At 34.9% G+C, this 23,400-nt stretch overlaps 3 protein-coding genes across 4 annotated transcripts; 2 read left to right on the top strand and 1 right to left on the bottom strand.

Annotated features, from left to right (window-relative positions):
* LOC18596729 (GDSL esterase/lipase At5g45920) lies at window positions 12,402-15,999 on the bottom strand. Of its 2 annotated transcripts, none has more exons than XM_018122549.1 (5): window positions 15,608-15,999; window positions 15,214-15,453; window positions 13,479-13,546; window positions 13,166-13,348; window positions 12,402-12,734 (listed from the first exon to the last, which is right to left on the bottom strand). In XM_018122549.1, the coding sequence occupies exons 1-5, from the start codon at window positions 15,704-15,706 to the stop codon at window positions 12,575-12,577; spliced, it is 750 nt and encodes a 249-aa protein (XP_017978038.1). In that variant the 5' UTR covers window positions 15,707-15,999; the 3' UTR covers window positions 12,402-12,574. The 2 variants fall into 2 exon arrangements, with proteins under 2 accessions (XP_017978038.1, XP_007025444.2); XM_007025382.2 differs by having other exon boundaries at window positions 13,166-13,330; window positions 15,608-15,994.
* LOC108660417 (pentatricopeptide repeat-containing protein At1g28690, mitochondrial) lies at window positions 19,398-21,687 on the top strand. Its single transcript, XM_018122620.1, has one exon. It carries the CDS (start codon window positions 19,587-19,589, stop codon window positions 21,183-21,185), a length of 1,599 nt encoding a protein of 532 aa, XP_017978109.1. The 5' UTR covers window positions 19,398-19,586; the 3' UTR covers window positions 21,186-21,687.
* Window positions 22,559-23,236, top strand: LOC18596727. Its single transcript, XM_018122983.1, has 2 exons — window positions 22,559-22,802; window positions 22,945-23,236. The coding sequence occupies exons 1-2, from the start codon at window positions 22,681-22,683 to the stop codon at window positions 23,066-23,068; spliced, it is 246 nt and encodes an 81-aa protein (XP_017978472.1). The 5' UTR covers window positions 22,559-22,680; the 3' UTR covers window positions 23,069-23,236.

Below are 23,400 nucleotides of genomic sequence, written 5' to 3'. Positions count from 1 at the left end.
AGACTATTCGTGATTCGTCAATGCTTTTGAATTAACTACTAGCTAGCTACCTAATATTGACTCCCATTGCAAATCTTCATTGCTAAAACCCAGGAAGTTCTGCTGAACAACTATATTGACTGCAGTAACTCCTATAGGACTACATATTTTAATGGAAAAAGATCCTTGAATAAAAGTTTATAGGATGATGTTTCGCTAGAAAGTGGATTCCAACTTTTGCTATGTTTACAGGCTTACAGCTGCGCCCAGACCTCTGTGGCTAAAAATTTAGAACAAAAAGGGACAAACAGTTGAACACGATATAAGGACAAGAAAAGGGACATTTTAAAAAATAACTCTTAAAGATAAGATATTTTTAAAAATAACCCTCTTTATAATTTTAACTATTTTTAGTCAAGTTGGATAAAATTATCTTTAATAAAATTACACGTTATGATATTGCACGCCATGGTTAGGTTGTTATACGTTATGTATAAAAATATGTGACAAGTCATTGTTAGGTTGTTACACACCATGATTAGGTTGTTACACGTCATGTACAAAAATATGTGATAAGTCATGGTTAGGTTGTTATACGCCATGTACAAAAATATGTAACAAACTATGGTTAGGTTGTTACACGCCATGATTAGGTTGTTACACGTCATGTACAAAAACATGTGACAAGTCATGGTTTAGTTGTTACACGCCATGTTGAAAAAAAATATTGTTGTTACACTCCATGATTAGATTGTTACACGCTATGTTGAAAAAAAAATATTATTGTTACACGCCAAGTAAAAAAACATGTTACACGTCATAATTAAAAAAGGTTGTTACATGCTATATTGAAAAAAAAATATTGTTGTTACACGTCATGTTAAAAAATATTGTTGTTACATGACATATTCAAAAACATTTTGTTACACTTTAATGCTTAAAATTTTGTTGTTACTTATGAACCAAAACTTCAAATCTTTTCAACTCTTTTCATTTTTTTTTTATTTTTTTGACAATTTGGCACTGATTATAGTGTTTCTAACATGTTTTCATAAATCAAAATATAAATTTTTTTTTATCTAAAACACCTACTTTGATTAAAAATAAAAAAAAAATTCTTTTGAAAACTTAGGTTTATAAATTTCAAAATTTTGAGTTTATTGGTGTGTAAGTCCCGAATTGATTCAATTAAAAGCTATTTTATACATCTTTGATTATTTCTACCGTTTTAGTTTTATCCAAAATACTTAAAAATCTAACTTTCCAAATAGCTACCCACCCAAGCATGTCAAAACCATTACTTGGTGTCTTGAAAGCGCAAGAAAGAGAAATTTGAAAACAAGAAAGAGAGAAATCGAAAACATAGCAGACAAACGCCAAAGAGAGAATTCGATAAAATTTGAGAGAGTGGGATGGTGAGAGCGAGAAATCCGAAGCACAAATAGAGAGAAATTGTGATGAATGGTTTAATTTATTTGAAATAGTTTAAAGAATATTTTTATTAAGTTATGACTAAATATGGTTAAAAATAATTAAATTTATTTTGATGATTATTGTTAAAATATCTTTATTAAGAAAGATCATTCTTCACAATTTCCTCGTAAGAAAATAGTTTTAAGTTTGTTTTATAGCTATTTAAGAATATCCAATAAAGACAAAATGTACAGTTTGTCCAAAGCATTGGACGTAGATTAAGGCCAAAAAATGCTTTGTCTTTTTCCTTTCCTATAAGCCAACAACAAAGGCCTCGAGAGAAAAAAGATTTTGCTGGGTCTAATCAGAAGTCCTGACTGGAGAAATATGCTCAGCGTGCATTTATGAAGAGGAAATTACAAAGGTGATTGGAGTATGGAAAGAATCCGAAAATGAAGTCTCCTAAACTTTGTTGATATCGATCCTAGTTGAATGGACAGCTCATTGATACTCACAAATTAGTCAGTTCTTTTGTTTCCATGCGGAACTGTTCAAGTTAATAATCACATTGAAATATATCAGCCACATAGTATGGACAGGCAGATGAGGGAAGTAAAAAACGAAAAGGTCCCGGCCTAACTTAACTATCCAAAAAGGGGAATACAAGGCTAAGAATGAGTGATTTAGGTATGTCTCACTCTCATTTAACGGTTCAGGTCTGGCTTTCTCTATCCAGTCATTGATCAGCAGCATCAAACGGGGGGCTACGTATAAGTCAGGCAGAGATTTCTGAACAAGGGGATTGATTACCCTGGAATATATTAAATGAACTCTCTAATTAAGATTCTAATGTTTCTTCGTCTAACAAATAAGTATTTAACTCCTCGATTAACTTGTCAATTGTTAGAACTCGAAATTGAAAAATTAAAAAATAACTTCCAGACGTGTTCCGATACTACTATTATTAAAGGTTTTTTTGTCTTTGTTTGTAGTGTGCAAAAGAATTACTGACATATAAACCTCGAAGATATAATGAAGCTTGGTGATTGATGACGTTTTACATTGATGAAATCAATCTACTGAATCAAAGTATAACAAAATTATCAAACTTTTATAAAAATTTTCTGCAACAAAACAATATAGAAAATAACTTTGGAGAGTATGGAGAAGAAGGAAATATCGTTTTTTTGTTGTTTTCCATTGTGTGTTCTGTTGTTCAAAGAAAAGTTTTTTTATAGGCTTAGGTGACTATTCTCAACAGATACAGTTATGTCTATTTCAATCAGTTACAAATATTGGTCTTTTCCAACAAATTCCTTTATTTTCTTATTTTCAACAAACATGACCCATCCTTTATTTTTTAATTTCCAATAGACATGACTTTTCCTTTGATTGTAACATGGGATTGCATTCCATATTTATTTGAAAATGTCCAACAATCTCCCACCATTTTCAAAGTAATCCAAATTTTCGATAATTTGAAAATTAATGGCGTAAATGAAAGTGTCTTCCGATTAAACCTTCATTCAGTGAAAACATGTGAAAGTTAACCAAAATTGCATGGTAAACTATGCTTTGAACCAGTTATTCCATTTGATTAACCAAACACATCTCATACAATTACTTCAACACTAATAAAGCACAATATTCAACAACACTTTTATAACCATGCATCTGCATCCTCTTTTCATAAGTACTGTTAGAACCAAGCACTTGAGATCCTAGAAGCGGTCATACTTCACACTCACATAGGTACATCCCATCAAGAATGCCCTCATAATTAAAGCATTTCAAAAATTTATGTTATGGGTCTATTAAGAGTACATAACTCATCCTTTCCTTACCATTACAGGTACCTAGCATTTTACTTGGGATTGAAAATAATATATCATATTATAGTGCTAGCAACCACATATAGATAGTGTACTTTGTCTCATTGAACTAAAGACTTGACGTTATACCAAGCATTGAGTCAAGTTTCCACTATGGATGACTTTCAATTTATGAGTTTGAGCCTCATTTCCTTTGAGGTCTTATTCCTTTTCATTAAAAGATTGGCCAAGTTTCTACTAGACCTTATAAAAGTTACAGTGATCACTCCATCATAAATTAATTGTCGGACATAGCTATATCTTAATCCAATATGTTTAGACTTTCCATTATACACTTGACTATATGCTTTTGTTAGAGTTGTTTTACTATCACAATAGATAGAAATTGGAGAGATTGGTTTAGACAACAAAGGTACATCATAGAATAAATTTCTTAGCCATTCAGCTTTTTTGGTGGCAACAACCAACGCAATAAATTCGATTGTCATGGTTGAATCCGTTATACACGTTTGTTTCTTGAACCCCCAAGAAATGGCACTCCCACAAAACATGAAGATCTATCCACTTGTAGAAGCATGATCTTCTAAACTTGTAATCTAACTAACATCCGTATATCCTTTTAGCACTGATAAATATCCTATTATAGAAAAGTCCATAACTGATTGTTTTCTTTAAGTACCTTAGCACTCTTACATATTGTGCCTTAGTACATTAAGCAACTAATCACTCTTACATATTGTAATTGATCAATAGCCCTACTAGCATTAGACATTAATTTAATTTGAGGATCCATAAGTATAAATGCTAGTATACAATTACTAGGATTAAACTTTTTAAGCACTTTTTCAATGTAATGCGATTGTAACAAAGTTATGTCATTTTTATTTTGAAATATTTTAATTCCTAAGATGACATTCGTTGCACCTATATCTTTTATTGCAAAATTATTTAACAAAAACTTTTTTGTCTCATCGACTTGCTCTAAATCTGTACCAAAAATTAACATGTCATCCAAATATAAGCAAATTATAACACTTTTATCATTTTGGAATATATTATATATACACTTATCATATTCTTTTATGTTGTAGCCATTGGTTAAAATGACTTCATTGAATTTTTTAGGACACTATTTTAGTGCTTGTTTAAGCTCATACAATGTTTTGATAAGCTTACAAATCTTATGCTCTTATCTCAGAATAATAAACCTTTTGGTTTTTTTCTCTTTAAATCTCGAGCATAATTTCTTGTTTTAGAATCAATGCAATGAATGATCACAAAGCTACTATTGTATTAGGCCTCCAAATTAATATCCCATAGACATATGACTCCTTATAATTTTTTTTCTTCATTTTGGAGTAATTCCTTTACAATAAGGTCACAGATCTCAAATGTTATATCAAATCATTCAAATAGTAGTCATATATCTCAACCATCTTTTCGTTTTTTTCTTTCTTTGGAAAAGTATATAATAAATTCTCATTAAAGATCATATTTTGCAAATATTCAACTCAGTGTATGTCTAGTTTTCTACACCCACAACAAAGAAAATTTTTCTAGTTCTCAAATCACTATTAAGCATAAATTGGAATAGCAAGAATGAAAAACTGAAAAGCTTTTACTTGTTAACAAGCAAAGCACAAGTTGCATGGAAAGTATCCCAAATTAAAACTACTTATGATGGAAGCGAACAATCCTATTCACATAAAGCTTTTCTTTTTTTTTTAATGCTTAGTCATCTATTAAGAAAAATCATAAGATCTTGATTGTTTCCTCTTGAGAAATTATTTGTATATTTGACGTGACCAAATACTGTACGTAACAATAATACTAAATGTTCAATTTTCATTATTTCTTTTTAAAAATCAAATCAAATAAATAATGACTTTGCTCTGTTTGAGAATACCCTTATTGGAGTCTCACAATTTCAATCCTTACTAAAAAGGAATAAGAATGATGACAATAGTTGCCATGGCAAAGGCCTAAAGCTCCAAAACCAAGTATATATATTAAACGGCAAAAATTGAGAAAAGAAACAATAAATTTTGCCAAAATTATGTTTTCTCACTTTTTCCTATTGCAAGATAATTATGGCTACACGTTACCCAATTTAGATGAAGACACTGATTTATTTATTTATTTTTCCTTTTTGCTACTTAATAAGTTCTGCGTACTAAGATTTTTCTATCAAATTTCTTTGATCATAAACCATTAAAAATTCTTGAGATATCTAATAACTAATCTTTCTACTCTTAGGACAATTTGTGCAAATCAAATCAATAAAAAGAAAACCTTATATGATAATATGATGAAAAACCATTTTACTATTTTCTTTATCAATATCAACCCGATCCAATTTCATAAAAATCAAAGCCAATTCTCTTAGTATTCCACTTGCAGCAGTCATTAGTAAAACGAAATAAAACCTTAAGATTGTTAGAACTCGAAATTGGAAAATCAAGAAATGACTTCAAGGCGTGTATCAATGCTACTATCCTTAAGGTTTTATTTGCCCCCACTTGTAATGTGCAAAAGAATTATCTATGTATAAACTTTAAAGATATAATAAAGCCTAGTGATTGACGGTGTTTTGCACCGATGAAATCAATCTACTAAGCACTCACCGGAGTTTGATAAGATTATCAAATTTTTATAAGGTTTTTTTGCAATAAAATAATATAAAAGAAAACTTTGAATAATTTAGAAAAAGAAGGAAATATTGTTGTTTTGTTGTTGTTATGTGTTCTTTAAAAGAAAGTTCTTTCTATAGGCTTAAGTGCCTATTCCCAACAAATACATCTGCGTCTATAGCAAACAGTTACAATTATTGCTCTTTTTTAATAGACGTGACTCTTTCTTTATTTACTTATTTTCAACAGACGTGATTTTTTTATTTTTTTTTATTTTCAATAGATATAACTTTTTCTTTTATTACAACATGAGATTGTGTCCCATATTTATATGAAGATATTAGGATTAAGTCCCCTTATGTTTCTAAGGAAGCTGAAGCAACACTGCTTCTAAAATAAACAAAGATTAGCAGTTGTCCTGCAGGGACAAGGGCTTCATATAAAAATTATTAGTATTATTAATGCATAAAGGTGTGACAGCCCACTGTTTATCGTCAATGACAGCAGTATCATTGCAAGGTGGCGATGTTGACCTTACCTTGCATTGGAACCAGCCAGAAAGAAAGGGTAAATTAAAGGCAAAATCTTTGTTAATCCAAAAGGAGTTTTCTCTATTTGTTTGACGCTTGGCTTATCCCTGTGAGGTGCTTATCAATAACAGAGAAACTGGCCGGTTTAAAACGAGGTATCGGATGAGGGGCTTTCAACTTTACCTCAAAGAATTGGTTTAATTTAAAGTTTTCCGAACTTTTTATTATTAACTGTCACTGGCCGGTGTGGTTATCCACATCCACTTGTCCTCCATGGCGCACGAATGGTTATGCCTAACAGTGACGTATTCTTGACTTATCCGTCTGAGAAGTTGCGAACCTTACCAGTATCAGTTATAGGCTAAAAGGAGTTTAATACTCTAAAAACTTAAAATAAGCCAAAAGAGATGTTGCTTGTGGCTGTTTCACATCTTATTGGGAAAAGCTTCGTCAGAATGATCTCAGGGCCAAAATCCACAGGAAAAACGATCTTTCTCTGTCAGATGACAATTTACAGTTGAGCGATTGATTAATAATACCTCATCCACTTCGACATAAAGTTGACTAGGAAGTATATAAATATAGAAATCCTCTCAACTTCCATGCCAAAGCACAAGGTTTTCATTGAATCGCCTTAACTACAATGTCGTTCTCTAGATGTCTGGTGTGCCTTACTTTGCTCTTGCTTTTGTCCGCAGGCTCACAGAGTCGCCCCTTGATAGAGAAGCGGAATCTAAACAAGTCTATCGAGGACTTGAGACAGTACCTGAACGGAGAAGCTAAGAAAAACCAGAATGGACAGGTTGAGAGAACAAGTCCTGGGGGACCTGACCCACAGCATCACTTCAAAAATTACTAGTTTATAACTTTGTAGTAGGAGGTGGTATCTTCTGTAACGAGTAAAACAGGATTGGCATCTATCTTTTTCTTCATGTGGATTTTATTTCTTGTTACCTTCCCCTCTCTCTGGGTTTCACTTGAAAATGGAGGGAAATGTCAAATACCTGTTAGATATGAAAAATCCTCTTCTCGTAGGACCTTGTTGGTTTACATATGCTTGTACTATGTTTAATAGATTAAATAAACGTTTCTCTTTTTAATCTTTATGTTCTCAGCTATTCTAAACTTATTTGCATATAATGAATGCTTCCACAAGTTAATCAATTTCAACATGTCAAACTCACATTCTCCGCAAATTAGTTTAGAATAGCTGAGAACATTGAAACATTCATTTAATCTATTAAAGATAGTAAAAGCATATGTAGACCTACAAGGTCCTACGAGAAGAGGAATTTTCATATCTAACAGGCATTTGACATTTCCCTCCATTTTCTTGGTTCTTGCAAGCAAGAGATTTTTAATTTATGTTGGCGTCGATTGCTCCTCTGTTTTGAGGGTTTGAACTCATTTTGTTTTGATGGATTAGCTTAGGTTCTTAATTTGCACAGTGTTGATTCTGATCTTAGCCCGAATATTTTTGTATAGAGGCTTACTTTTCTCTGCTTGTGCTGCCAATTGCTTTTTGAGCAGCCTTCTCTCTCTTTCGTAAGTGTACAGGGCTACGTTTCCACCAAAGCTAATTTCCTTATGTCAAGAGGAGTCTTTTACCATTTTGGTTCAAGACTTGTTATGGCATTCTAGGTTTTGGCTCAATAATAAAAACACTTTTCGGAAAAAAAAAAAAAAAACTTGTGGAAGCAAAAGCAAAAGGAAAAATAACAAATGAAATACAACTCAGAATATTTCTCTTTATCGCTTGCATACGAAAATTATTCATTCTACAGAGCTAATGTGGCATTAAAAATAAGAATAAGCAATCCAACCCTATCAACTGTTCAAAAAGCTAACTCAAAGGCTCGCCTGCAGCAATCATTTGAGTTCAAACTCCATGTTCTGAATCTTCTGATTCTTGTGTAGTATTATTGACAGTATCCATCAGTAGCATTTAAGAGCAGCAATACATTTGAAAATGGAATATGCATGCAGAGGGCTACATTTCCCGTTGATACCAATCGGATTGAGTAATGGATCGAAAATATGATATAAATTTAAATTACATATATAAAATTAACCTAAGAATGGCACAATATTATCTATTACAATTTAAGGATTTCAGGCCTGCAGCCCGCTGTTAAAAAAGAACATAACCTTACTAATTTCTGTACAGCTTGTACAGATTTCATTTGTCAGCACACTGTAGCTCTTGTTTTTTTTGCGTTTTTGTTTTTTGGATGATTGAATATAATCTTTCATCCAATCCTATCAGTATCTTTACAACCAGTTTTTCTTTTTACATCATCAACTTCCAGGAAAATACCTTTCAAAATTAAAGTTCTGATAATTTGATTATTAACAAATGATCCAAAGCAGATGCACCTCTTTTAACTGGAACCCGTAGTTTGCTGTTGACATTTAGAAGTAGTTTAAATGCTTAATAGGAAAATGATACAGTTAGTTGCTTGCTGGGGCAAAGCAGTTTTCTGTTAAATAATGATTGGACCAAATGGACTATTGATTGTTAACTCAGGCAGGGCTTGAATCTAAGTAGAAGAATAAAGATTAGGATAAAATCCACACAAGCTACCTGAAATTGATTCTAAGTATAGAGGGTTTGAACTCAAGTCCTGTTGTAAAGCATGAATAGATCTATCTACTTGAAAACTAAAGGGAAAGCCAGCCAGGAAATTTGGCGTATCTATCGGTGGATACGGTATAACTTTCAAAGTCTGATAGATAATACGAAAAGATTCATACGTTCTTTGCTTGGGAAATTTAGCAGACAAAAACTGAAACGTCATTCAACCTTTGACGACAGCAAGTATAAAGTTGGAAAGATCTTTATCCTGGAGAAGGAGAAATCGTAGAGTTACACCAACTCTTTATTGGGTCGGCGTCCCTAATCACTTTGGAAAGTTATCAGGAATTTTTTAGGAGTCAGCGTTGAGCCAAAGAAAAACCTAAAGCAGTGCAAGTTGGATAAGCAGACCTAATACAAACAACAAGGCAGCAGAAATTGCCAAATTGGGAATCAAATACGTGCTCTGTTGCATTAATAATAACCCCTGTGGGGAAGGACACTGCAAAGTGGGCAAAGACGCATTCGTTTTGCAGAGTCACTCACTTTGGATCAAACAAAAGACAAAAACCAAATGCAAGAATGACTTGAAATGAAATTTGGCATGTCTGTCTGTTTCTTGTCCTTTTAACATTTTTATTTTTCAGGTTGCTCAACTTTGTTCTTGTTTTTGTCTTATTTAACTACTGCGCGTACCTTGGATTTTCAAAGAGCCGCGGATGATTTTTGCGGGTAAAGTTATAATGGGAAATGAATGATGAAGCCAAAGTCATCGGCCGCGTATGGCAGGGTGCTCATGTGGGGACCTAAGACAAATGCTTCTGCCTTTATGCAATTTGAGGGATAATTAAAGTTATCAGGTAATGGGATTGTGTTAGGAAAAGCTATATAAACATTGTAGAAAACAAAAACAAATATTCCTACAGGATTTGTCAACTATCATACGCCATACCATTATTTCCTGAGCTGTGAACTCTTGGACGTTTTCCATGAATTTCCCACTATATATGAGAACGGGATTAGACCGTAAAACGGCACTTGCCATTGCCATCCATTCTAGCTGGCTACAACTGATCACTTACACCGGATCCGGTACATTCAGCTTAGAAATGCCTAATTCAACCATCATGCAGACTTCACTTGTCATCTTACTGATTTTATCAGCAAATGCAGTTGACATCGAAGCAAAGAGTCATGCTGGGCGTAAGACAATGCAGAAAAGGATCGATAGCCAATCCATTATACATGCATTGGCAGGCTATGATTTGTCTGCAACGAAACAGGGCAGGAGGGTTATGACGGATACGTCAAGAATTTCACCAGGAGGGCCAGATCCTCAACATAACTAGCTAGCTCCCAGTTACTTTGAGGGATCAACGTCCACCAGCATTGCCCTAGAGATCAGCCCTTGAAGGGACAATGTGGTTGCGGCAATAGCTCTATTTGTCAGGTCCAATAATTTCTAGTAAGAATCATGAAACTTCGATCATCGAGATGTGTTCATACTTATCATAGAACATCTCTCATGTGAAGAATATGTAGCTACTTGACAACCTATATATATGTAGTACTAAGTAGTTGTCAGTGCTTGGACTAAGTTCGAGTAACTCAAGAGAAGTTTATGTTAGCTTCTTGTCTAATATCAAATACTAATTAAGTTTTACATATATTATATGGACTCCTACATAGTTTAATTCGACAAATTAATGTCTTCTATATTGTGCGTAATTAGATATTAAATAACTAAGTTAAAGTGCAAGTGTCATACTAAGTTTGCTTCTACAAATGAATGTCTTTTAAATTTTGTTGCAAAATTATAAGAAAATGTACTAATAGAACATTAAAAAACATTAATTTGAAGCTAAAACCAATGAAATGTAACTAAACTGAAAGGGAAAAATTATCACCAAATACCCCTGAAATTTGAAATCTATTTCAATTTGGTCCCTTGCTATCTATCTTTATAATAAAAGGTTTGAAATCCCATAGGAATTTCCATCAATTAAATATTCTTAATTAGCCTTTGTTAATTGAGGGAAAAAAAAAAAACAAAACTCAAGTAGTGTATAATTCTGGTATGAATGTGTCATTGATAGGCTGAAACTTAGTTTTCATGTGTCTGAATTATAATTAATGAAAAATATTGTCTAATTACCCCAACTTAAACACCAACAAATTGAGCTGAATGAGAGGAAAATTATTGGTCCTTGGATGAGTTCTTGATTGGAACTATCCTTAAGTGTAACCCAGTGACTTCCTCCCTCCTGGCTCATTCATGTTTGTCGATTGTCAAAGTCAGTTTCTTCCCTCTTCAACAAATTGAAATCGATCAAACATTCTTACTTTAAGCCAACAGGGACAAAGAGATATAGGCAAAGAACTGAACGCAAGGCGACGGTGCATGAGTTGGCCTTTCTCATTTCTTGATGAGAGCATGAGGCCCAAGCAAGAAACGTTTTGTCCCACATCAAATCAAGTATTGTAAATGTCCAAAATAGGGCTGAAAATTCGACTCGCCTCTGTTCTTTGTTTTGGTTTTCTCCCTCCTTTTGGTGTTAGATAATTAAGAAGGATATCTCAGGCTAAGTTTGGACTAGAAAGATTCAGATATCAATCTGTGAGCGAGAACAAGCACCAGATTAAAAGGGAATTGTATTAAAGTTTTGAGAGTGTGATCCTGACTTACCCTAATGAAAATGTTCTTATTTATAATAAAGTTCCTCGTTTGACCGGTGTTGCACGATAGAAAAGTGCAATCAATCGCACAATTACAGGCAGAGAGATCCTCCAAACCTGTTTCGGTCTTGGACTTGGATGACCAAAGATTTCTGTGTTCCTCGTTCTTGATTTGGAACTCCATTGTTCTAAAGCTTTCGAGCTCTGCCTTTGTTGTTTTGTTTTTAGCTTCCTTAGGAGTTAGGAGGATAGACTTAGTTGGATGGCTTTTGTGATACCTGCTGCCATACAGGCAGTGTTGAGTTTCCTGATTTGTATGGGGCTACTGCCAAAGTCTATGTTAGCAGTTGCCTTTCTTGTATAGCTCCTTTGTCAAGCTGGTTTTAATGTCAATGGGAGTCTCTGATAGTTTCAGCTTGAGACTAACAATAGCATATTAGTTAAATGACCAATAAAATCCACTTTCTAAAAAAAGAATCACCCAATAACAGCCTGACTAGCACGATACCTCTGTTGTCTCCGTTGACTACCACTCTTCCACCCTAACAATTTTGTTGTTCCTATTGTTAGCAATATGGGTTTTCATGGCCTTAAGATCTATCAAGATTTCGGGTCCTCATCCATTTCATCCAACCTGGAATGGGGAAAGTACTCTGTTTCTACATGCATTGACTAATTTTATTTCTGAAAGGCAATAGATTTTTGGCAATTTTTTTTTTCCATTTTAAATTTTGGAGCATCCACATTCATTGCTGTTACAACGCAATGACAAAATAATAGAAATTGGTTATATTGTTCAGAAGCTGAAGCAGTTGCCATCTATAATTTGGCCATTCGTTTTATATAGAATACTTCTAGGACTACAACAATAGCAAAATAATACTTAAAGATCAAAAAAGGAGATCCTGCCCCTGATATATAAATATTCAGTGATCTTAACTACCACTGAAAAGCCTTGAGTGGGTCACCTTGGTCAATATCAGCTAAAAGTGGGAGATCAACTGTTAGCTTTTCCAGGCTTAAGCCTCCCACATTCAGCTTCTTCACTACTTCCTCAAATACTACCTTGTTGCCATCCTGAGTGAGGTGCAAACCATCCCTGCATTTCCAGTAATAGCATATTAGCAGAGGGCTTAGCACTGCTTCTATTTAACCGATAATTCTTACCTTCAAAGACACGAATAAAAGAGAGAGAGCAACAACAACTGGGAACAGGATTTTGACAGCAAATTACAGATTAAAAATCAACAAACTATGGAAATTCAAAAGAATTTTACTGTGAATATAGAAAATTTCAGTATCAGATGTCAATGTAGCAATGCATTGTTTCATCAGAATATTCATGGTATTCATACCTAGCAGGTTTACAAATTTTTTAGTCTATCAGTCAAATCAGGCACAAGCCTAATCTGCAAACTCAGCGTAGAAACTGCTACCTAGTATTATAATATTAATATTGTGTACACAGAATCCATATATAGATCAAAGTATGCATTGTAAATTATTAAAAAAGCGCAAAGCCTTAGATACCTAAGATAAGCTTTCCGCCAGTCAGGATACTGCTGCATCCTGGTCCAGAGATCTACCACAGGGATTCCACATTCCCCAGCAGTTTCAACACATGCCTTGGCAAAAGCGCCAGCAGCTTCATTTGTCCTCTCGGGCAAACCCGATGGATTCTCTGCGTAAGGATGTCTGCATCCAGAATATTTCCTTTCGTTCAAAACATTCATTTTCAAAATAACTTTGCATCAGAGGCCAAGGGTAACACACCAGTCTTAAGTAGGTATAAAGATATTGTACATCTACAATGTAAAATAAACAGAACAAGTGGAACAAATACCTAAGGCGTTCATCTTCATCAATTGGAGGAGGAGTAATCAGGAGAATCAGAGTCTTTGGCCACCGCTTCTGAGACCCCAAAGAAGAAAGGGAAAAGCATGCAAGAGGAAGGCTATGAGCAGGACAAGCATACATAATACAGAAGATGATAGTAATCTTTTGGTGATACTGATAACAACTTGCATAATTCCTTAAGATGGTTGAGTTAATTAAGTTGATATAATGGGCTATACTTGCTCTTTCTAGGATTGTAGGCACAGCAGTATATAGTAAATTCTCGAGTCCAAATAACAATAAGAAACAATCCAGGCCAAAGGATGTGACACAATGATTGTCTAGTCCCAAGGATTTGTTGAGCTTCCCACGTTTGCTTTAGAAAACAAATCCGCTAAATAAAACCAGTCGGGAGTCCACCATTCCACCAAAACACTCTAGCAATTATTATTAAAGCAAACATTGAAAAGGAAAGCCAAACACATAGAAGAGACTATGCTTAACGAGTAAGTATAAACTCTTTTTCTTTTTCTCGAGTGGCACAAAATGGAGCCCCCGGTCATAAAGGCCTTGGATTTTTATCAATAAAGTAACATTCTAGAATTAATATTTAAGGTCATCCAAGCAAGAGAAGACGACCATAACCAACAAAAAAGCTACATTGCTTGTGATATCGGGCGCCATATATAACTGCAACCCCATCAATGCCTATGACATCTATACCTAATACCAATCTTTTGGGTCCCCATCTACCCCTATGTAATACTATAAACTATATACTACTTATTAAATTTAAAACGATTTTCTAAGGTGATCTGTGCATAAATCTTTGGACCACCAGAAACGTGAGAAAAAGGTCACCACTCAGCAGAAGACGCTTTTTTAGCTGAAGAAAGGTACTAAATTGTCATCGGTTTTAGATCACATGATTCATGTCTTTAAGTTAAATCTTTTGGGCAGTTTCTACCTAGTAGGAATAACAAAACGTAAAGATAAAAAGTAAGTTCAATAATCAAGATGTGAAATAAGAAGACTAGTTGTATAACCTTTGAATAAAAAGCGACCTTCCATTTTCCGACCTTTTGTATCAAATGAAAAATTTATACATGACGGACAAAACTAGGCATTCCTACGTTCTCGTTTGCCTTATTGATCGCAAAAAGATTGCTGGCTAGCTAGTAAATGTAAAAATTAAAGAGAGATATAGCCAAGTGGCAAACAATAACAGAGACAACTGGGCCTTACCCTCCCACGCTTTATCTGGCTCTATCTCTTTGCTTTTTGGATACTCACAGGCCCACTTCCCAGCCACAATGGCTGGTTGACCAACCAAACCAAAGTCCATGGCTCCCTTCCACCAATAAAGTATCCTCCTTTGCCAACGTCTTAAGATCCCTTACTACTACATTACAGGACACAGTGCTGAGAACACCATGGCCAAAATTATCTACCGAATATTTTTTAGAATTATTAAAAAAAAAAAACAAGTTACATAGTTCGACCACCTAATCCTTGCTTGTGTGCGTGTCTCTTCGTCTACGTGAGAGTTGCTTGAAAATAGTTATCTTTTGACCCTTTTCTCCGCTGTTAACGCAACTTTTATCGAGTAGAAATTAAAATTGTTGGTCAATAAGTTAACGTGCTTAATGTGTTAGCAAATTTGTAGTATAGACTATAGACCAAGTTACCATAAAAGAAGATGAGCACGTGAAATTAGTATCTGTGGAGAGAGGGATGTGAACCTTGAGAGAGGACACAATGGAGTGGAGATTCTGCTGGTACTCATCAACTGGCACGTGTTGGAAAGCAGCGTATCTATCGGGAAGGCAAGCGTCGTTAGCTCCGAAGAAGACGGTTACTGCAAGTGGTGGCGGTGAAGCACCGTCAGAACCACCGCTTTCCGCCGCAGGAAAAACCCTATCAAGCACCTTCAACGCCCACCTTGAATTGTACCCACTGTACCCTCTCAGCACCACATCAACCTGTAAACCACAACCCCAATAAGAAAATCTCTTATGCATACAAAAACAATAAAAAGACTGCCATTTAGCCATATTGGTATAGGAACCGCTGGAGAAAAAAAGAAACTTATGATTGGAAAAGACTTTTATGTAGCATCAGATAATCAATTAATACCGTGCGAGAGAAAAGGTTGGCGAGAGAAGCACCCCAACCACCATCACGAAAGGACTCCTCCGTGATTGAGTCTCCAAAAAGATAGATCTTTGGCCTCATGTTTGAGAGCGAAAACAATTCAACTTTTCTACTTCAGGGAAGCACTGTGAGAATCAAACTTGCAAGAACCAAGGACTAGCAAAGGAGGAGTTAATCAAGATCAATTCAGATCAACTACCTTCTATTGGTATCAAAAAGCTGGTACAATTAAATGCTCACCAACTTCGTTGCACCCCAAAAGGGAGAGAGGGAATACAGACAAGAGGTAAAGAGATTAAAGAAAGAAAGGTTTTGTGGGCTTTTTTTGGCTGGTTTTTGGACTTTTTGGTTTCTTTCTGAAACGATCCAATGGTTGAAATATTTTAACAGCAACACTATACGTTGAAGCAACTTGGTTCTGGGGCAAGGACCAAAGCAGCCTCTTTAGTTGGTTATAACAACAAGATTGCCATGGTTGGTTAAAGACCGAGAAGTCTCAGATTTTGAGCTAGAATGACATGACTGTTTACATTAAATTCTCTCTCTCTGTGATGTGAAGTCTAAGTCATGGAGGCTATGGTCTATCTCTATCACTTTCTCTACCCTTCCCTCTCTCCTATCTCTCTCCGGCTCAGGGCATCGATCCTTTTATCTCCAAGCTTTAATAGCAATAGGCATTCATAATTACGGTGGGCCTATTGTGCCTCACCATCAACACTATGTAAATTGGGTCAACTGAGAGAGTTGCAAAAATGATAAGGACTTCAAGTTGATGTGATTTTTTTGAGCACGATGCTGCCTCTTCTTTTTAAGATAATCCAAAAAGGAAAAGAGAGAATGAGAGTTTCAACCTTGAATCTGGTTTTCTATCGAATTTTTTGAACTATATTAAGAGAGATTGCAGCTTCCATATACTACTAAGGCGTATGATAAATAGCTAATTTTGCCTTTCCTATGTACCCCATAAAGTAATAAAAGGGTAATTCTTGATACGCCAGGCGCAAAATCTTTGGAAATCGATCAGGGTCATGTGAAACAATTATATATTCAAAAGAAAACTATTCAGATCTAGAAGATCAATTATATTATATTAATATAATATATTTATAAACATATATTGCATTATACATCAAAACCTAACTTTGGAAGATTTGTAAAAAGTGGATAACACTATTTTATTTGCATTTACTGAAAAGCAAAATGATGTCAGCTCCCAAAATCTCCAAATGAAATGAGGCTGGTCCATTTTTCAATTGATAAAAAAAAAAAAAAGGTTGATTGCGTATGCATGGAAATCCATACTTTTTGCATCAACTTCTTTTTACTATGAATTGAACCATTCGATTGGGCAAGAATCACTTAAATACTTGAAGAGTTTCTGCATTAAAAACGCCTCTTGAAAGTTGAAACGCTGCTATCATGACCAAAGACACGAGTTGGAAGTTGGAATGATAAACCTAGTTGGAAAAGGAAGGTGTAATGTTTTATTAAATTATTTAAAAAATTTTATATAAATTTATTTTGTTTTATTATATTCAATCAAGTTCATTAAATAAATTCTTAATATCAACGATTAATTAATTATCATTAATCAATATATCACTTGTCATTTTTATATCAAGTTCAAAAATACTTAATTATTATGCAAGTAACATTGGATATTCATTATTTTAAAAAGTATATTGGCTGACATTTAAGGTATTATTATATATATATGTATGTATTAAATAAATAAGTTGTTTAAGTGGTTAAAGAATTAATAAAGCTGTGTTGATTCTAAAAATGTTGTAAGTTATACGTAATTGTAAAGGAAAGTCTAAAGAACAAAAATAACATGGTCAAAAAATGCAAAATGACAAGGAGTATGAGTCAAAACACTTGTGGACTCCACCATATGTGTTAATTCAAGAAACAAAAGTAGAAACGATTGCCATGATCCCTTTAATTTCTGTGTTTAGGACGGTAATTCCAAGAAAGCCAAGAGACACGGCTAAATTAAGAAGGCATTGGGGAAAATTTTTGAGAGATTCTAAGGAATCCTTGTTATTAATTTTCAATTACTTTAATAATTGAATTAATGCCTCAAATGACATAAAATTAATAGGGATGCATGACAATGGGTATCCTTTAACCGGATACCCATGGGTATCTTATATTTAGATTTTAGACGAATTCGGGTAATAATTTTACTATTCATCTAAGGTTTGGATAGAGAACGAGTATCATTGCTTAAATATCCAAATTCATTTATAAATAAATATGTAAAAAATATTTTATATGTTTTTAAAACGGATTAAACCTTGTCTATACTTTTGAACAATCAATAGTCCTATCAATTCGATCAAATTTATTTTTTAATATTTTTATAAAAATTAATATATATATATATATATATATAATAGATTTGAGGATTTAATGAGTAATTACGAGTTTAGATAATACTTTTAAATGCTATTCGAATAATTATAAAATTTGAGAATTTGAATTTGAGTATTTAAAAAATAACAAGCATTCTGCTCCTCGACATTTTTAAAATTAGTCTACATTATTAGTCATCATTAATGTAAGAGTGAATTGATTCGTATTCCAATCTTATTAATTAATGACAGAAATCAAAAAGAGAAATGAGAATTGATGCAAGCATGCAATCACGACTTTGATAGCCGTCGTAGCAAAAGAGATCATCAAGTCCTAATATGATGCTACTAAGCCTTTCCAACAACAACAGCTCTTAATTACTTGTCTGAAGGGTTGCTGTTCCCCTCTTGTCTTGACAGACACAGGAGATACACAAACCAGAAACAATGATTAATGTTGGCTAAATAATGCTTTAAAAGGTTACATCACATGAGAAAGGTAGTTGAATAATATAAAATCCATGCATCTTTATCAAATCATATGCCTTGCATAGAGGGTATTTTTTAATAAATAAAAAAAAGGGGTGGGGAGGAAAAGCTTCATATATAATCGAGCATGTGGGACTCTATTGAGATTCAAAGCATTATTCTCGTTTTGTTTCTTTCTCAAAAATCAAAAGAGGAGCATGAATTACTAGGACGTTATTTTAATGTTCGTTCAAAGTCCAACACTTTTTTATTTGTGCACGCCAACAAAGCTGCTTTAATTCTCATTACCATATTCTTCATTAACCGCCAAATTTTGCCTAATTTTATAACCTTAATATTAGAATACAAGAAAATATAATCATTACTTAAGGATTAGCAATATATGTATGTGTACATATATAATATAATATAATATAACTTCATATTGTCCCAAAGGACTGTTGAACTTGAAATGAGTTTGTTCTTGACTTTTCTTGCGGTAGGTTTTGAGAATAGAAATTGGTATGACCCCAATCCATGGCCTGGGGTTTAGAAAATAAAAAGAAAGGCATGAAATATAGATATAATACCTGGATGAGATGATGCAAAACCCAAAATTCGTTAACTTTGCAAAGCAAGTCATGATATTTGTTATGTAGTAATTTACGCGTCCTTGTATTAATATATAGTGACAAAATCAATATCGCCGGTGACCACTTTAAAGAAGAAAAAGAAAGCATAAAAGGGTCTCAATCCACCAGTCACTAAAAAGGGTAGACCAGTATTGGTGAAGGCGGTGGATTTGCAATCCCAACAAAGAAAAACTAAAAGCTTCACATGCGTGCGTTGTTTGCTTTCCAAGAAAATGATCATTTGCTCGTGGAGTTTGGCCATGTCATTCCTCTTATAGCATGAAAAGATTTCCCTATTTAAAAGCAGAAAAAGAAAAATAGAAGAGGAGTAACCATAGCTACATAGGAACAAATGTTATGGCCCAATAAGAATGTGAAAGGCTAACCAGCAGTTGACTGAGCTAGGCCCTAGTCCTATAATCCTCGCCAAGAAAAACCAAAGCTACTACCTGCCTGAGTGCCTGCTTAAATCAGCAGATATCTAGTAATTAAATCAATGGGAAAATGAAAAATGGAAGACTACCCACAATCGGACCGTCAATTTTCTCATCAGCCAACAATCAAAACTTCCGGGTCGCACCTAAGAATTCTTTCGCGCCAAACCACCATAAGTTCCTCTCTAACCCAACCACCACAACTCTCTCTGCTGCTCTTCAACACTTTATTAACTCAGATACCCCTTTTCATGGCCAAAAGATCCATACACACATTATAAAATCTGGGTTTTCACCCAATACAAATGTTTCTATCAAACTCCTTATATTGCATTCGAAAAGTGGGTGCTTAAAATATGCCAGCCAAATGTTCGATGAATTGCCGCAGCAGACTTTAAGTGCGTACAATTATTTGATCGGCGGGTACCTTAAACATGGGAGAGTTGAGGAGTCACTTGGTTTGGTTCGTAGAATGGTCTATGCAGGTGAAAAGCCTGATGGATTCACATTTTCGATGATTTTAAAGGCGTCTGCTTGTGGGAGTAATAGGGTGGTGTTGCCGCGGCTTTTAGGAAGGATGGCCCATGCCCAGATGGTGAAATTGGATGTTGAGCCTGATGAAGTGCTTTATACAGCGCTGGTTGACTCGTATGTGAAGAATGGGAAGGTTGGATGTGCAAGGACTATTTTTGACATGATGTTGGAAAAGAATGTGATTTGTTCAACGGCGTTGATCACTGGATACATGAATAATGGATTGATAGAAGAGGCTGAAGATGTGTTTAGTAAAACAATTGAAAAAGATGTGGTAGTTTTCAATGCAATGATTGAAAGTTACAGTAAATCAGTTGAAACTGCTAAGAAAGGACTTGAGGTTTTTGTTGATATGCAACGGTTGAATTTCCGGCCTAATATTTCGACTTTTGCTAGTGTAATTGGGGCTTGTTCTGTTTTATCAGCATTGGAAATTGGTCAACAAGTTCAAGGTCAATTAATGAAGACTGAGTACTTTATGCACATAAAGATTGGAAGTGCTCTTGTTGACATGCATGCAAAATGTGGAAAAATTGTAGATGCCAGAAGGGTTTTTGACTACATGCCGGAAAAGAATGTTTTCACATGGACCTCGATGATTGATGGATATGGAAAGAATGGAAATCCAAACGAAGCACTTGAGCTGTTCCATGTGATGCAAGAATGTTGCGTTGAGCCAAATTATGTTACATTCCTTAGCGCTCTCTCTGCTTGTGGACATGCTGGCTTACTTGCCAAAGGGCGTGAAATCTTCGAAAGTATGGAGAGAGATTACTCAATGAAACCAAAGATGGAGCACTATGCTTGCATGGTTGACCTTTTGGGACGTGCAGGGAATTTGGATCAAGCATGGGAACTTGTAATGGGGATGCCTGAGAAGCCCAATTCTGATGTTTGGGCAGCTTTGCTCAGTTCTTGCAGGCTGCACGGTGATGTACAAATGGCAAGTATAGCTGCCGATGAACTTTTTAAATTGAATGCTGATAGTAGGCCAGGGGCATTTGTTGGACTATCAAATGCTTGGGCAGCTGCTGGAAAATGGGATGGTGTAAGTGAGTTGAGGGAGATGATGAAGGTAAGAGGGATACTGAAAGAAACTGCCTGCAGTTGGGTAGGGACTGATGATGGTTATTGAAGTTTCCATCTTCTTGAAGCTTATTCAGCTTGTCCTGCTTCTATGATCATTGCTTGTGCTGGTAATTTCCCATGCAGTTACTCCAAATGCTTGAGTAGGGCCTAGGGGTATGGAACAATGGATACAGTTATCTGGCATTCACGAGCAAGAATTAATCAAGCCATGGTTGAAGGAAGTTTACTGGGTTCTTTCTACAAGAATTTCAGGACAAAACCTCACAGTCCTTGTTCTCTGCGCATATCTCCATTTTTCACGGACATCAACCACGATTAATGCCACATTATTCTCATGATCACCAAGCATTGAAATTGCAAATATCAATTGCGGGCCTCGACGAATTTATTCAGTCAGGTTAATTAGTAATCTTCAGGCATGGATAAACCATTGTTATTTTATTTAAAATCCTCAAGTTCTGTATGATCCATGTCTTTATTCAGATGGTAATGACGTTGTAAAATTGATGGTTGAAAATTAATCCTTGAGAAGGAAGGATATTCTTTTATATTCTTTCTATTTTCTCACTCACTTGGAGATGATCAAGTGAGGCACGCCAGGCTTGCCTTTGCCTTCCAGCCCAAACTCTCAGCAAAGTGGATCAAGCCCATTTCACAAGACTGATCCATCAGGTTTTAACTTTCCTTTTGGTCAAAATGTTTAACAGCAGCTTCAAAATGCATGTAACTTCTACATGGACCGGCGAAGGCAAGTAGCCGGCTGTACCTTCATCACTTTTGCATATCTCCTCCTAAACCCTCATTTCCTCTGATTCCTTTAGGGTTCGCTCCACTAGAAACAGAAAGCAAAAAGATCACAGATGAAGAAATTTTATCGATCTAGTTGTCTGCTGTGGATAACTTTCATATAATCTTGGCAAATATCTGTTGAAAGTTTACTGATTGGACCACGTACAAGTACTTCTATTGATCTAGAGAGCATGTGAGATTCGCTTGAATGGACACTGCTTAACTAATCCACGAATAGTTTATTCATCAGTTGAAAAAGTATGGGAGCAGTTTGATCTTAGGCCTTGTCATGCCTTTTTTTTTTTTTTCAGAAAAAAGAGTAACAACAGCTGGACCTCTATATGCTAACAATTGATGATACGATTGGCAATTTGGCGTTGCTCTATATGGTATAGCTGTAAAAAATTCGAACAAAAATTTAATATAAATCACAAATGAATAAACCATAAGCTGCCGATTGCGTGACCCCAGAAGAAAGACTTGCTAATCAATAATCATGGGCGCAGACAAGAGTCATAGAATCACGTGGAGATTTGGTATTGGTTGGTCACCGCCTCCCTTCAAACATTGCGGATTGTCATGGTGTAAACGGCACAGACATACAAACATAGATACGCCTGCACCAAATTTTATTTAAAGCCTTGCTTGTCTTATTTCTTGTTCCGCTTCGTCAACATTGTTATATCAGAAGAGATCAACTAGAGCAAGAAAACTCAAGAGAACGAAACAGAGAGAATTGGGAACAAGCCGATATGTCTTGCTGCTGCTGCTGTGATGATTGTGAATGCAGGCCCTTAGGCTTTCTGTTGGGTCTGCCCTTCGCCTTCCTATCCCTCCTCATCTCCATAGTCGGCATAGTCATCTGGATTGTAGGGTTAGTCTCACTTTCTCTTTTTCTTTGAGTGGCTTCCTACAGATTGATGAATCAATTCTTCGATGCAAAGTCGATATGTTCTTTATACGTTAACTGCTGCCTTTAAGCTGATTATCATGGGGTTGTTTCTGTGATGCTGCAGGTTGGTGTTGACTTGCATCTGCCCTTGTTGCTTGTGCGTAACCATCATAGTTGAGTTTGCACTGGGTTTGATCAAGGCTCCTATTCTGGTCATGAAGTGGTTCACCTCTAAGATCCCTTGTTAGAATTGAAGTGTAGAGCATTAATTAAATTGATTTGATTTTCATTGGACTTTTGTTCAAAGTTTTCTATTAATGTTGGTCATATATTATACAAGTTGATTTTTTAGAACATTAGTTTTTTTCTTCTGTGATCAATCTTTACTAATTATGAATTTTTATATAATTCAATTTTCCACTTTTCTTGTTAACTAATGGATGACAGGAGCACTTATCCCATAAAAAAAGATTGATACTTGTTTAATTGATGGTTTTATTATTTTTTATTTTTTAATAAAAATAAATAGAAAATAGAAGACAATAACAAAAACAAATAGCAAAAACATCAACTACCCAAA

This window comes from Theobroma cacao, chromosome 6 (assembly GCF_000208745.1).
Source record: "Theobroma cacao cultivar B97-61/B2 chromosome 6, Criollo_cocoa_genome_V2, whole genome shotgun sequence".
Lineage (NCBI taxonomy): Eukaryota > Viridiplantae > Streptophyta > Magnoliopsida > Malvales > Malvaceae > Theobroma > Theobroma cacao.
Note: the sequence above shows the minus strand (reverse complement) of the source record. Positions and strands in the feature narration are given on the sequence as shown.